At 40.0% G+C, this 14,666-nt stretch overlaps 1 protein-coding gene across 15 annotated transcripts in view; it reads right to left on the reverse strand.

Annotated features, from left to right (window-relative positions):
* ADCYAP1R1 (ADCYAP receptor type I) overlaps positions 1–14,666 on the reverse strand; it is a 159,664-nt gene that overhangs the window by 30,166 nt on the left and 114,832 nt on the right. For all 15 annotated transcript variants that reach the window (XM_063173716.1, XM_063174788.1, XM_063174702.1 and 12 more), the window contains 3 exons: positions 9,863–9,923; positions 4,651–4,720; positions 1,891–1,982 (listed from right to left, as the gene is read on the reverse strand). In XM_063173716.1, the coding sequence (XP_063029786.1) occupies positions 1,891–1,982; positions 4,651–4,720; positions 9,863–9,923 (223 nt within the window). The remainder of the gene's footprint in view (positions 1–1,890; positions 1,983–4,650; positions 4,721–9,862; positions 9,924–14,666) is intronic.

Raw genomic sequence — 14,666 nt, forward strand, 5'->3', positions numbered from 1 at the left:
TTTCAATATGGTGACAGAACCAGATTATGATCTATTGTCTTCCTTCCTTACAAACTCTCTTTTTACAGGGTATGTGTGCACAAATATTGACTCTGTCTGGTGGATATCTGCACAGAATTCTCAATTTCATTCCTTTTTATCGTCCCTGTGTGAACTTTTCTGCTGTCAAATCTGTTTGGATAAACAACACTCCACTCCATAACACATACATCAATGCGAGATCGATTTATACACACCCGGTTATAAAAGTTGCAAAAAAACATGAGGAAAAAAATAATGGCAGCGAATGGAACAGAAAATATGATGTTTTCTCTTGGTTTTGGTGGCTAACTATACACATAGGAAAAACACCAGCAAAACCCAGTCACCATATTGATCCAGCATGACGAGGGATGTTTGATAATCCAGTTAAATCTTTGGAGTCCGTGGCATGCTTTGCTTCATATTGTGAGATGTGCAGCAGACACCAAACATGCACTGAAAAATTCAGACTCAGAACCAGCTCTGCACATCTCAGGTGTTCATTAAATTCCAAGAACTCAGGGATGACTTCCTAGCAGAACATCCAAGCCTTCATGCAAGCCCTAGGCAGACCATGCACAAGTTAACTAAGTCTCATCCTCAGTTTTATTTCTGAAGTAAATCCACCCACAGAATCAATTTAAAACATTATTTTTAGCTGTGGAAACACGGTTTAGAGCAAGATGAAAGGGGCAATGCTTTCAGTAAGTGGATGTCTGGCTACAGACATGAAAATTGATGTGGAAAATATTATTATTTAACGCAAATCTCAACTAGATAAAGGGGGAAAAATAAGAAAAATAGGCAGCTGGAGGACATCTTTTTCCCTGAAAATTCTCATTTAGATGAATGACATCAGTATATTATGATTGTGCTTGCTTAGGGTGAAACTAATCACTGGATAATTGTATTTGCTACCAAATAAGCATCTCTTACTTTACCCTAACATCTTTTAGTTTCATTTAAGGTGTTCATAGCTTGTCTATTTTCATCAGGAATTTAGTACTAAATTAAATAGTCCTACCTATGTCTATGTGTGCAAGAAAACACTCAAGCTCACAAAAAATTCCCAAAACCAAATGTGTGTGGTGTTTAGGCCAGCACCAGAGGTGCTGCCCCATATCTTAGTTATTCTGGAGGATTATACAATTTTTATATGGAGAATGACTGCATGCACTCAAAATCATGATGACAACTACCTCAACTGGTCAACCTCTGCTCTCTTTTGAGATAGAAACTAATAAAAAGGATTCCAGCTTAAAAAAAAAACATGTAAATCACAAAGCTGCAAACATCCAGAGGAAAATTTTAGGATTCGTGTTTTTAATTTTAATTCTAAAGCAATTTTAAGGGGGTGTGTGTGAAATGTTGGGCTTAAGTGAAATGTATTTAAATTTACAAGAAATACGGACGTAAGTATGTCTAGGGGATCTTCCTACACTGCAATTCAGCATAAAATTAATTAAAACTTTTCACCAAATCTCGTTGATTTCAGTGAACTTTGAACCATGTCCTGGACCTTATGAAGCACAGCAAACCAACCATCCCATGAGGATAACAACAATTTTTATACCAATATGTTAATTTTGAGATAACTCACATGTAAAAACATTAGATTTGGGTTTGGTTTTAATCTTCTATTTATGCTTATTTAATAGGCCTTTTAAAGAAATGTGAAAGCTGGCATTAAAATGCACTTTCATGGCTGATGGATTGAAAAATTAAAGTAAAAATCAAATTAATTTAATAGACCTTGGAACTCTTTTCAAAAATCAGCCTAATTCAACTGAGGTTTCTTTTTTTACTTTGTGGGTTTTTCCTATGTGTATATCAATAATTTAAATTGATTACTGCTTTATTTGTACTTACAAGTAAATGCTGGATTCATTGCCCCCGATGTCAGGTGACTGGAGTTTCTGCACAAGTATCACAATTATGCCAATAAAAAGCACAAAGTTTATCTGGGGGAAAGACAAAAAAGTAAAAAATGGTGACCATGACATACTTTTAATAAATTATGAAAATGAGACATTCCCAGTGACTTGCTGGTTAGATTTCCTTTTTCTTCTCCAAAACACAGTCTGAAAGTTTTATAGGGCCAGGAGTAATGGGAAAAGTTCACAAGGGTCTTATTCCCCTTGCTGCAGCTAAAATGAAGCAGAATTTCTACAGTTTCGAGACAAGAGAAGAGAAACATAAATGGAAATTTTCAACGTTTTTCATTATCAACCTGTGCAGAGCAAAAAGCAAGACCCCTGCACAAAAAAAAAAAAACAAAAACCCATAAAATAAAAACCTTGAGAGTAAAGGCATTTTTAACTCCCATTCTCTGAGCAACAGACTTCTCAGTTTAACAGCTTCCATTAGTTTTAAAAACCTGGAGAATGATAAAATTAGTTTATTTCAATGCTTTGGCTTGAGATTTGGCTGTCACCAACTCCACAGCTTCTTAGAGCCTGAGCAGTGGAAATTTAAGTTGGTCCATTATAAAATCTTACACTCCTACAGGGAGATCGGAAACTGAACATGAGCACCAGCGTCAGTCTCATAATCTGAAGATTGTGAGTTTGATTCTCACATGGGGCACTATTATAATGTTGGTTTTTGGCTAGTGGGGTTTTTTGAATTGTTTTGGGGGTTTTTTGGGGTTTTTTGGGGGATTTTTGTTGGTGTGGGTTTTGTTCTTGTTGTTTGTTTTCACTTTTTTGTTTGTTTGTTTGTTCTGTGTTTTTTTTTTAAATGAGATTGGGATTGAAGGCACCTGAAGATACTTGACTCAAATGTTTATTTTTTCTTATTTATGTTACAGCCTCACAGGTAAGGAGTTCTGTAGTATTCTACTAACAAGGTATAAAATGCTTGACTATTTTTTTTATAAGGATTTTTAATGTTAAACTATCTAATTAGAAAATTACATTTAAATTATTTTCACTTTTAACATAGTAACTAATCACTCAAAGTCTGTTTCTGTTTAATTACAAAATACTGCTCAAACTTATAAAGAAGAAGATGAAGAAGAGGAAGGACTAGTCTCTGTTTTAAAATTTCTATCTTGTTCTGTATATATTACTATATTCTAAAACCCCAAACTCTAAGTTTTCCACCTTGTGATGTTATACACTTCTAATTAAACTGCACACTTCTAATCCTAGTGTCATCAACCAATTTTGGAAGCTTTTTCTATCGCTTCAGGTCAAATGTATTGGTTTCTTGGGAGTCAGAGTCTGTCAGTACAGAAAGTCTAAAATTCTCAGCATCTAGAACTCTCTTCTAGAAGTTTCTATCTGATCTGAGGACTGCAAAGGGCTGGAGAAGCCCAGTTGTCTCTTGCTGGTTTTTTGGTCCTTTAATGCCTTCAACAGAAACCAGTTTTAACTGATTCTCTAAGCAGAACATGATCCTTCATAGACTACGCCTGTAAAACATGGAAATTCACACATGGACAAAAAACTTGGATCATTGAACCCTCTCTGTTTTGGTGCTGAAATTTGCTGAATTTCCCTTCATTTCTCTGACAGCTGCTGGATTTTACAGAGCTGTCCAAAGATTTCAAAGGAGAAAAAGCAAACCTGATGAAACTTCCTGGTTTATTGGTCACCCGTGAGCTGGATGTCTGAATTCCTACAAAACCCACTGAAAACCTGATTAATTATGTCTGTGGAGTGTGGAGAGCAACTTAGAATGCTCAGAATGAGACACTTCCATGTGGCAAGCCTGACAGATTTTCAGGTGCCACTGACCATATTGGCCAGGGGCTCAATTTATTTTCCTAAATGCAGGAGACCAACAGCATTTTAAAATTATTGCATTATTTGGAGCACCAGAAAATCTCCTTCTCTTCAGATATTCAAAATCCATCTGTACACAATCCTGAATTCAATGTTCTAGGAAATCCTGTTTAATCAGGGAGGTTGGACTAAATTACTTCCAGTAATTCTTTCCAATTTTAGCTGTTCTGTTAAGGCCAAACAGGGCACTTTAGAACCTCTCAGTCCTCCATGTGCAGGTATCTGACAAAATTTGAGCCAAATCCAAGAGTTCCATCAATTAAAGAGAGCTCAGACACCTTGCTGACAATATACACTATGACCAAGTACTATTTTAAATCTAACATTAGATAAATACATGCAGCTGTGAAGTTAATCCCATTGAGCAGGCAGAGTACATTTTTCTGGTCACTGACCAGGGAAAATTTACTATTTTACTATTTAAATTTACTACATTTAAATTCTTAAATTTACTATTTAAAATTTACTATTGTTTTAGGTGCCCTGGATTGTCCCACTTGGCCTTCAGCTGCCGCCCCAATTGGCCCAGAATTTCCACACATCCTATGACACCTCTGCCAGCCCCAGACAAATGTCCCTCATGCTCTGGGGTCTTAATTAGAGCATTTGTGTCTGTGTTTAACTGAATAACTCCCTGGCTTGCAGGCAGTGCTCCATCATTAAATTTGTATTAATCCTTCTTAATGATTAAATTCCTTGGCTTTGTGGGTGACAAACGATGGGAATTTAGAGATTCTTTTCCACAGGGGTGCAGCACAGTTTGTAAAGTATTTGAAGGTGTTTAAATTGGTTGTTTGTCCTCAGGAGAGAAGAAGAATTGTCTTCTCCAAGTTGTACTCACCATGATGGACCCAACCACGGGACCCTTGATCACCCACCACAAGGCAGTGTTGTCATTCATGTCCCAGCAGCTGCAATCATTGAGGAAAGAATGGGATGGGGAAAGAGAAAGAAAAAAAAAGACAAAACAATGAAATTAATGAACTTACAACTGTTTTTAAAGGGGGCAGAATGTGGGAGGTTGGTTTTGCAGCTAAATTATTATATCTAATTCGAAGTGATAGTTCTTTACTTTGTCTTATTGCAGCTTTCTTTTAGAGCCTTTCCACAATCATTTGGAAGTAAAATAAGTATTTTTGTGGCAGTTTTGATGGTGTTCCTATTAAACAGCTTAGATATTTTGGAAAAACCCTTTAAGTGTATTTCTGTGTCTGTAATACAACCCTAAAGTTGTCCCTTCAAAAGAAAAGAAAAAGAGATAAGTCAATGGATTGGGGGTTTTTTGATGGTTATTCCAAAGTTTGATGTCTCACTTACTTTTCCAGGGTTAACAGATACAAATGTTGATTTCTGGCCCTGACACAAGGATTTTTACACATTTCCAGTACACCAAGATCCTGGTTGTATTCACATATTGGAATGATCTTCCAGTCATTGTGTTGCAAGTCCTATCCAGGATTCATCTGAGAAGGATCAAATACTGGGCAGGAGTTGGGATCAGCTCCTTTGTTAAGCTGTTGCTAGTGAGTAATCATAAATAAAATGACATTTTGACCCCAAAATTTAAAATCTTCCTCTGAAATCACCAAAGGATTCTGCAGAAGGTTATTTCACCCACAGGTGCACTAGGATATTCAAATATATGGCTTATATTCAGAGAGTTTTAATGCTAACATACATTTTTAGAGCTAGAAAACAAATAATAATGAAAATAATCCTATTTTCCAGGCTACACTATTATAATGTCTACTATTTATTTTTGAGAAATGTCTTCATGACTTTTTTAAGTCATCAAGAATTTGTCAACTTTCATTTGCCTCCACTTTCTTCCCCTGATCTTCTCCCTAGAAAATATAAAATCACAGAAATCTGTCTAAATTGTACTTGCAGTTCTGAGGAGGAATTTTTTCTTTCCCACTGGGAAATGAGCCAAAGTCCCAGCAGAGGCTGTCATGGTGCATTTGTCAAATGCCAAAAAACAACTGGGAAGAACACACAGGAATAAAACACTGCTGGTCTCATGAGAGCTTACTACAACTTCAGTGTCATTTAAATGGTTGTGTGGTAGCATCTGGGGGAAAAGGGAAAATCTTCAAACAAAACTACATACATGTGTAAAAGTGAGGAGGCAGAGCTAAAATCCCATCATCACAGTGTGTGTGAGAGAAATCCCAAATGGCTGAGTGATGCTTGGCTTAGAAATTTCATTTAAATATTTGCAGTTGAACAATATTCATTCTTTTCTTTTTCATTCTTTTCATTCTTTCATTATTTTCAGTTGAACAATATTTATCCATTTCAGATGGAAAATACTTTACTGGATTCCCCTAAAACCAACAATAAGGATTTGCATGGTACAGCTGGTGAGAAGTGAGAAAATTTACACAAAATTATGTAATTTTCCTTCTGTTTGTACATGGAAACCTGAAATCACCCAAAATCTAAGGGGCTGATGACTGAGATTTTCAAATGCAAATTAATATTTCCTAGTTATCTCAATTTGGATGCCCAACTTAAACTATTTGAGAGGAGATAAATGCTCAGGGGGATCTCCTCAGCCACAGTGTGGAAATCAGGCTTTTTGTCAGTGATCAACAACGATATGGAACTAAAATCACCAATTATCTTTTAAATTCCTTTTATGCATTTATAAATTAGGTGCTGTCCACTGAAAATTACCCATTACTTGCAGAGCTCAACCTCCTTATGATGGACATTAAATCTGCCCCGAAAGTCTTTAGTGAATTGACCAATACTGGAAGAATCTGGGCAAATTATTAATTATTAATTTAGCCGTAAAAGCAGATATTGATGCATGGCAATTTGTGTAGGGATGAGGAATTACAGGGATAGGAATCCACCTCTAATTCCAGTTATCTGGACTGTAACAGCCCAGTTAATTATCCCAGAATCTGGCTGGGACAAAGAGGACCTTGGAGGTTGTTTTGGTTTTTATTTTTTCCCCACACTGACATATTTTAAATGTGCACTCTGATACATCATCCTCAGACCTCTCTGCTTTTTTCTTCTCCTCTTCTTAGACCCTTTCTTCTACTTAAACCACTCCCCTGTTTTTCCAGGGGCTCAATTCCCAACTTCCACCTTGTAGATGTCAGCAATGAAGCAGATCAATCTCACACAGAGATTTTCAAGGATTTCCAAGGATATCCAGTCCCTGTGACCACCCACAGGATAAATGTGGGGGAAGGAGCCACCATCTCCTCCTTAGATAAAAAAAAAGTGGGAATGCACCACAGAACATTTGGAATTTTCTGCACTACATATGAAAATTTGCAATTTCCCGCACAAACAAGCTCCCTAATTTCTGTCAAATGCTTCCCCACAGTGCAGGATGAAAAGAAATTATTTTTTTCCAGGACGGATGAAGGGAAGGGAGCCAGGGGGCTGGGGAAGGGATGTGATTTCCATTTTCAGAGGGCAGAGTCTGATCTCTGGTGCACGTCTGGAATAACTCCGCTTAAATCAGGAGCAGAGTTCTGGATCAACAGAGCTGCATTTACCTCCTCAATCCTGCCACTTCCAGGGATGGAAGTCAGGAGCTGAATTTGAGGGAGCTCTGCCAGTTTTGTAAGGAACAGGCAGGAGCTCTGAGCCTGTATTTCAATCCCTGCCTTTGCCACTGAGGTTTTCCAGTTCAGTAATTTCCACATTTTCGGGCTCATGCTGGCTTCTCCCCCACTCCCAGAACAAAGCCGGCTGATTTTTAAAAAGTAACCACTGAGACTCTAAGCTAGAACCTGTCTAAATGTCTTGCATGCTAAATAGCTTCTCTAAATAACAGGAATTGCCTCGGTTGCTTTGGTTTTTTGTTTCTTTTTCTTCTTTTTTCCTTCTGCGAGACATTCTCCCTACCTGCAAAATGCAAGGGCTGTTTGGACTAGTAAGAGAAATTAGTGCTTTCAGGGCCAGTGCTGTGATCCTAATAATGACACAACAGGGGTTTCTGGCTTGTTTTGCATGGAAATAAATGATTTAATTTGTCTTAACGTCAAAATAGAACATTGGGTCACAGCACTGGCATCCCCAGTGGAGGAAAGGCTTTATTTGCTTTCCAGAGAGATTCTGAAAGGACAAGGATGAAGAAAACCTGACAGAACAAAGAGTTTTGTGGAAATTTTGCATTGATGTATTTCCAAATTAGGCAAAATTAAAGCATAAGCCTCAATGACTTGAGAATGGGATTTTGGTACGAAGTGCCTTTCCCTCAGTTCTGTGTTTTCAAAGAACCACTGACTGATTTTTGAAATTTTTCTCAGTCTGCCTCATTTTTTCTAACATTTCACCAGGTTCAAGCATAGCTCATGAAAAACATTGCCAAGTTCGTCTTTTCGAGGTGTAAATACACATCCAATCCTACCTGCCACACCTGCTGCTCTATGGGAGCAGATACTGACTACCAAACCATGCAGGTCCAGCTCTGGGAGCAGCTTTTCCTTCTGGTCCTTTAGAACAGGATATTTGCAGCCTTTGTTTCTCTACCAAAAGAGACAATTTGGAAAGGACCTACCCTTTTGAATTCTTTATGAAATAATTTTTTTCCACATAGAGGACAGGATGTGGATTTCTGTTTCATCTCTGTTCATCTCCCTAGCAAAATTCATGGAAAATCTTCCTCAGTGGGAAGCTCAACTCCTAATTGCCCTGGCGAATCAAAGCTCAGCAATGCCTTGTGCAGATTTCTTTCATTTTACTGGATTTATCTCCAATAATTTCTACAGGTGAGCTCATCACCTTCATCCTACTCCACAATCAGTGGGAAAAAAACCAGAGAATTATGTGGGATTCCACTTGTAAGATGAGACAAACAATATCCTGCACTCCAGTAAATTAATGGAGCAGGGAATGGGGTCAGCTGCAGTTTTACAGGTTTGATGCCTGAATCTTTTAGGAATTCCCCACTGCAGTGGTGGCACAGACATCAAATTGTAACTCTATGAACAGAAAAGTACTTGAACCTCTGGACCTAAATTGTGTTAGTACACAAATGGGTGTGAGAAATGAAAGGAGAAAATAGAACAAGAGGAAATGGCATCAAGTTGTGCCACAGGAGGTTCAGGCTGCACATCAGGAAAATTTTTTCACTCAAATGGTTTTTGAACTCTGGATGGCGCTGCCCAGGGAGGTTTGGGGTCCCCATCTGTCTTAGGCTGGAAATAGGGGAATTCTATTCCTATCTGTCAGAGCTGGGGCAGTTATCTCTGTTCATGGAGCAGTTTTTCCTTTCTCTCTCCCACAGCCAACCCTCCCTCCAGCAGATCTCTGCTGTCCATGGCCACTGAGTGTCCCTGCAGGGCCGAGCCAATCCCAGCATCCCATGGGGAGATGCTCCGCCCAGGGGAGGAGCCAAGCATTCCTGCCTGGATCCAATCTGAGCCTGGCACAGCACAGCAGCCTTTGCCCCCTGCACTGCCAGAGGAGCAGCTTTCTGCTGCCCTGCATGGCCAGAGGGAGCCCAGGCCCATCTGCAGCAGCCCTGGAGCTGCAGAGGAAAACTCCCCCCTTGTGCAGGATCCCTGCTGCAGCAGAGCCACAGCTGGCACTGCAGGAGGGCTGAGCCCCCCTGGGATGGGGCTGGGACACCCCCTGGCACACAGGGGGACAGGGCATGGCCTGACTCTGGCAGGGATGTGGGTTTTTTGTTTGTACTATTGCATTTATATTTTTAATTTTCTTGTTAAAGAACTGTTATTCCTATTCCCATTTCTTTGCCTGAGAGCCTCTTAATTTCAAAATTATAATAATTTAGAGGGAGGGGCTTTACATTTTCCATTTCAAGGGAGGCTCCTGCCTTCCTTAGCAGACACCTGTCTGTTCAAACCAAGACACCATCCCTGGAGGTGACACTCAGTGCTCTGGGCTGGGGACAAGGTGGGGATCAGTCACAGCTTGGACTCAGTGGCCCTGGAGGTCTTTCCCAGCCTCAAGGATTCTCTCACTCTGTGATTCCTCTCCAACCACCACCCTCACTCCTGTGGCACCCTTGCCACGGTGCTGGATGCACCTGGAACCATTTCCCACACAGCAACACCTACCCAGTGTCATCGAAGTGGAGCCTCAGCACTGCCCAGACAGTGACACAAATTGTTGGGGTACCTGCAGAGACAAGACAGCGACACATGAACAGTCCAGACACACTTGGTACTCAGCAATGAGCATTTATGCAAACTCTCCACTGAGGTTTTATTTCCTAACAGCATTTTTGCATGGCATAAAGCATTTTATTGAGTTAATTCAGAGCTCCAGAAACATCCCTGTCAGTCAGAGGTGGGGTTGTAGGAGCAGAACTGGGAACAGGAAAAAATTGATGCTGTGCCAGGTCATTATTGCTCAGTGCTTTGCTTTGCATCTCACTGCATGAAGAACAAAACAAAGCCTGGACAGAGGAGAATCAACCACATCCATGTTTAGAGCTACTGGAATCATGCAAGAATTGCAGTGCCAGATGTTGAGCTGGAATAGCATTATTGGATTCTCTGTATTCTTCAGTGGCATTGTTGTAAATTATTTACATATGTTGCATTTTCTCTGGTACAGTGTAAATAACCAATCTTTCTTTAGTTATTCACAGATGAGAAGTTTCCTCCGCTCACAGGAATATTTGATTTTTTTCCATTAAAAACATACCAGAACAAAACAACAGACTCCAAAAAAAAAGAGTATTGGGGTAAGGATTTAATTCCTATTTCAGACGTTTCTTCATTTTCAAAAAATGCATGTTAAATGTAAATTTAATTGAAACAGTAAGAACTCACTGAGAAACCTGGACTTATTTTGCTTTCTGAAAATCCTAGAAATGTGGGGTTTTTTTTTTCCCCCCGTGGAAATATTTTTATTTATTAATGAATTTATGCAAGACAACTCTGGGTAAGTTGGATCTCCACTCTATGGTAAATAAAATCTTTGACACGAAACTGCTGACATCTGTTCAGGCACCACTGGAAAAATGAAATGCTGAAACCCAAACAAAACAAGGACCTTGATAACCCCAGCTCACAGCAGTGAACAAGACTGTGGTGAGTTGACAGGAACAATTATATTTAATACATTTTGCAAGACTCTGTTGATGTCACATTAATTAATCAGTCATTTGAACCACTTAGACGAGCCTCTGTCTAATCAAATTCCCACCATCAGAAATAAAAATATCCCTGTTAGACCTGGGTGACTGATGGAGCCCTCCTCCTTCAAACAACCACAAAGAGAAGAATTTGAAAGGAAAATTATATATAGAAATAAAATTACAGGCTTTGGGAAGAAGAAATCATCCATAATAAATTTCAGTTGAAGTCTGCTTTTCTCACAGGTGAAGACATAGAAAACACTGAGAAAAAATATTTTTGCCCTTAAAAGAGTTAAGATTAATTTTTAAATATCAAACTTTAATTTTAATTGTATCAAATGAACTTTAAAATATCAAGTATTTGCCCAGAGAAGCTGTGGGTGTCCCATCCTTGGAAGTGTCCAAGGATGAGGGTTGGAGCAACTTGGGATGGTGGAAAGTGTCCAGAGAAGGGGGAGTGTGAATGAGATGAGTTTTAAGGTCTCTTCCAATCCAAACCATTCTTTGATTTTGTAAAACATGGGTCTCATGTTTTATTTAGTTTCCTCTATATAAATTTTGATGCTATGAATAGCGTTCCAAACCTCTAAAATGCGCTGAAAGGCAGAATTAAAACTAAATGTGTCATAGAAATGCATTTAAAAACCCCATGTTTCAGATCAGCTTGGAGCTTTGAACCATCTGCTGCATGAATATACAAATCCTCACACTACTTTTCTTTACATCAAAAGGTTTCTATCTCTCCATCGCCTCCTTTTCAGCCTCTGAGGAATGTTAAGAAACAGACAAGCCCTGAAGGCTGAGATTTATTCTTGCTGACTGGTGCTGCCCTGAGTTAGTGATCCTTGTCAAGGATGCCCTAGAACAGAGGCTGGACAGAGCTAAAGAATAAAGCAGGGATTTATTCAAAGGATCTCCTGCATGGCTGCACCTTGGGCAGCACCAGAGCCCAGCCAGGGCTGCACCCAAGATGAACCAAAATGGCCCCAAAATGCACGAGCGCTCCCGGGGTCTCTCCCTGGGATCAGCTCTGCTCCATTTGCACCTTGCAGTTCATTGTCCCATTCCAGCTTTAGCCCAGGCAGTCCCACCCTGCTTGTTTTTCTCTCTCCAGCCCACGGTGTTTGTGCTCTGGGGCTGAGATTTGGCTCATTTGTCCTTGGTGCCCAGCTGGAGCAGGAATTGTTTTGTCTCCCTGCTCTGTGCACAGAGCTCACCATGCCCTGATGTGGAGCTCAGACCCACACACTAAAGCAGCACAGAATCTGAAAAATTTAAAAGCTAAAACCTGAGGCATCATTAGGAGCAGGCATTAGCAGAAAGCTCAGGAAGACAGCAGTCCATCCAGAGAATTCCCCAGCACATTGCAGATTTAGGAAGGAAAAACTGCCTGGATCAACAGAGCCATATGTAGTTCTCATTAATCCCTCAAGATGAGGACACTGAGGTCTCAGCACATTTGGAGGAACAGATCAACATCCAGATGCTGCAAAGTGCTGAGCTCTTCTTTCTCACTGCTTCAGTGCATCTCCCTCCCCACCAGCCCTGAGCCGAGGGGCTGCATTTGCCCTCCAGGGATGGAATCAGGAGTCTGGAAGTGCCTCTGATGGGTTTGCAAATTGCCAATTGCTTCCACCAGATCAGGGCAACTGTGAGTCCAGCTGAAACGTGTGGGAAATCAGAAAATAATTGTGTTTTTTAAAAAAAACCAAAACAGAAGTGTCCAAACTGGAGAGTTATTAATGGTTATTGCTGATGCTGCTTTGAATCTGAAGTGATCGGAGTTTGTGTCCACCAACACAAGCTGGACCTGGACCAGGTATCCAAGCTGGGCATGGACCTGCTGCAATGAGCCCAGAGGAGGCCACGGAGATGGTCCAAGGGCTGGAGCCCCTTTACTGGGGAGAAAAGCAGGGAGAGCTGGGAATGTTCTCCTGGAGGGGAGAAGCTCCAGGGAAGAGTTCAGAGCCCCTCCAGGGCCTGAAGGGGCTCCAGGAGAGCTGGAGAGGGACTGGGGACAAGGATGGAGGGACAGGACACAGGGAATGGCTCCCACTGCCAGAGGGCAGGGATGGATGGGAGATTGGGGATTGGGAATTCCTGGCTGGGATGGAATTCCCAGAGCAGCTGTGGCTGCCCCTGGATCCCTGGCAGTGTCCCAGGCCAGGTTGGACACTTGGAGCAGCCTGGGACAGTGGGAGGTATCCTTGCCATGGCAGTGGGTGCAATAGATGATCTTAAATGTCCCTTAAAACCCAAACCGTTCTGGGATTCTGTGAAGTCCAGTGTTTAGCTCAATGCCAGTTATCATCCATGGCACTCAACTGTAAACTAAATATTTTGAGGTTGCAGTACAGAATTAATCCATCTGGGAAGTTTATTCAATACAATGACTGATTTAATAAATACTGAAGTCAGTTAATATAAGCTGGTTTTCATTATTCTCACATTCAGACAAATCCACAGATATGAAAATTGTGCAAACCTAGTTAAAGGAACTCAACCTCTGATTTATGTTCAGATTAAAATGGTTTTACAAATTGCAATTTTGCATTGCTTTCTTCTCTAATTGTCAGATTTCCATGTACATAACCCCCAGTTTCTCCTTGGAAACACATTTTTCTCTGAGCTAAAATGTGATTATACAGCTTGGAGGGTACAAAAGGAACCCTAAACACCTTTCCAACATTTTCTTTCCCAAAGCCCTTTTCCAGTAACCATCCATTTCCAACAGCCTTTTTAACACACAGATTATTTATGATAATTTGTTGACTCCTTTCTCTCTATACCTTCTCTACCTCTAAACCTTCTAGAAAAATTTCTCTCTACTGTAAGGAGTCTTTGCCAGGAGATGAAAATTTTGGTTTGTGTACAGCTGCTTCAGGAGCGAAAAAAACAAGACCATCTGTTGATTTCTTGAAGGTTCAGGCTACATAAGGGTGCTTTTTCAAAGGAGAGTAATTTAAGGCATGGGGTTTTTGTGTAGATTTTACACATGAATATACAGGATTATTTCTGTTTCAAAACATGAATATACAGGATTATTTCTACTTCAAAAGTGTCTGTAAGTATAAAAATTGAGTTTAACATTCTCAGGGAACGTTTTAAATGAATGTATTCTTCTGCATTCACCATCTAACTTCTGCACAAAAAACATCTGCAAAGAATTGCTTGCATTAACACATCACAGGAATCAATTTATATCCAGAAGGCCAGAATGAAAAATAATTACCATGGTTATCATCATTTAACTGGCTTTTCTGATATAAATATTGTTCCTTCCCTGTGCAAGTTTTTATTTCTCATCCAGGTAGGATAAGCAGATGTGAATACCCTTTGGATACATTTTCAATTTAGTTATTATCTGGAAAAAAGGCACAAATGAAGCCTTAGAAAATAGACTAGACTTAGCCTTGCAGATTTGATTATGCTGAAGAAGCTGATTTTAAGATCATATCTTGCAGGAGGCAATTTTCTGTTGTAGATTACTCCTCTGCAAGAGATGTGGTGTCCTCCAGATATCAGTGCAACTCTATTCACACAAAAAATCACAACACAGCTTGGGCTGCAGTGGTAATTCTGTGCTGTGATAATTCACTTGTGGGGAATTTTGGAAGCGATTTGAGATGGGACCTTTGAATTGTTTTTGATGATGTGGTTTATTTTCTTATCTTCTACATGGGCAGGAAGGGTGAGTTCAGCTCACATCTTTACTGCATGGTTCAGAAGGTCACAAGATCTTTAGTTAAAGACCTTTTAAGGAGTTATTGACCAAT

Source organism: Melospiza melodia, chromosome 1, assembly GCF_035770615.1.
Source record: "Melospiza melodia melodia isolate bMelMel2 chromosome 1, bMelMel2.pri, whole genome shotgun sequence".
Taxonomy (NCBI): domain Eukaryota; kingdom Metazoa; phylum Chordata; class Aves; order Passeriformes; family Passerellidae; genus Melospiza; species Melospiza melodia.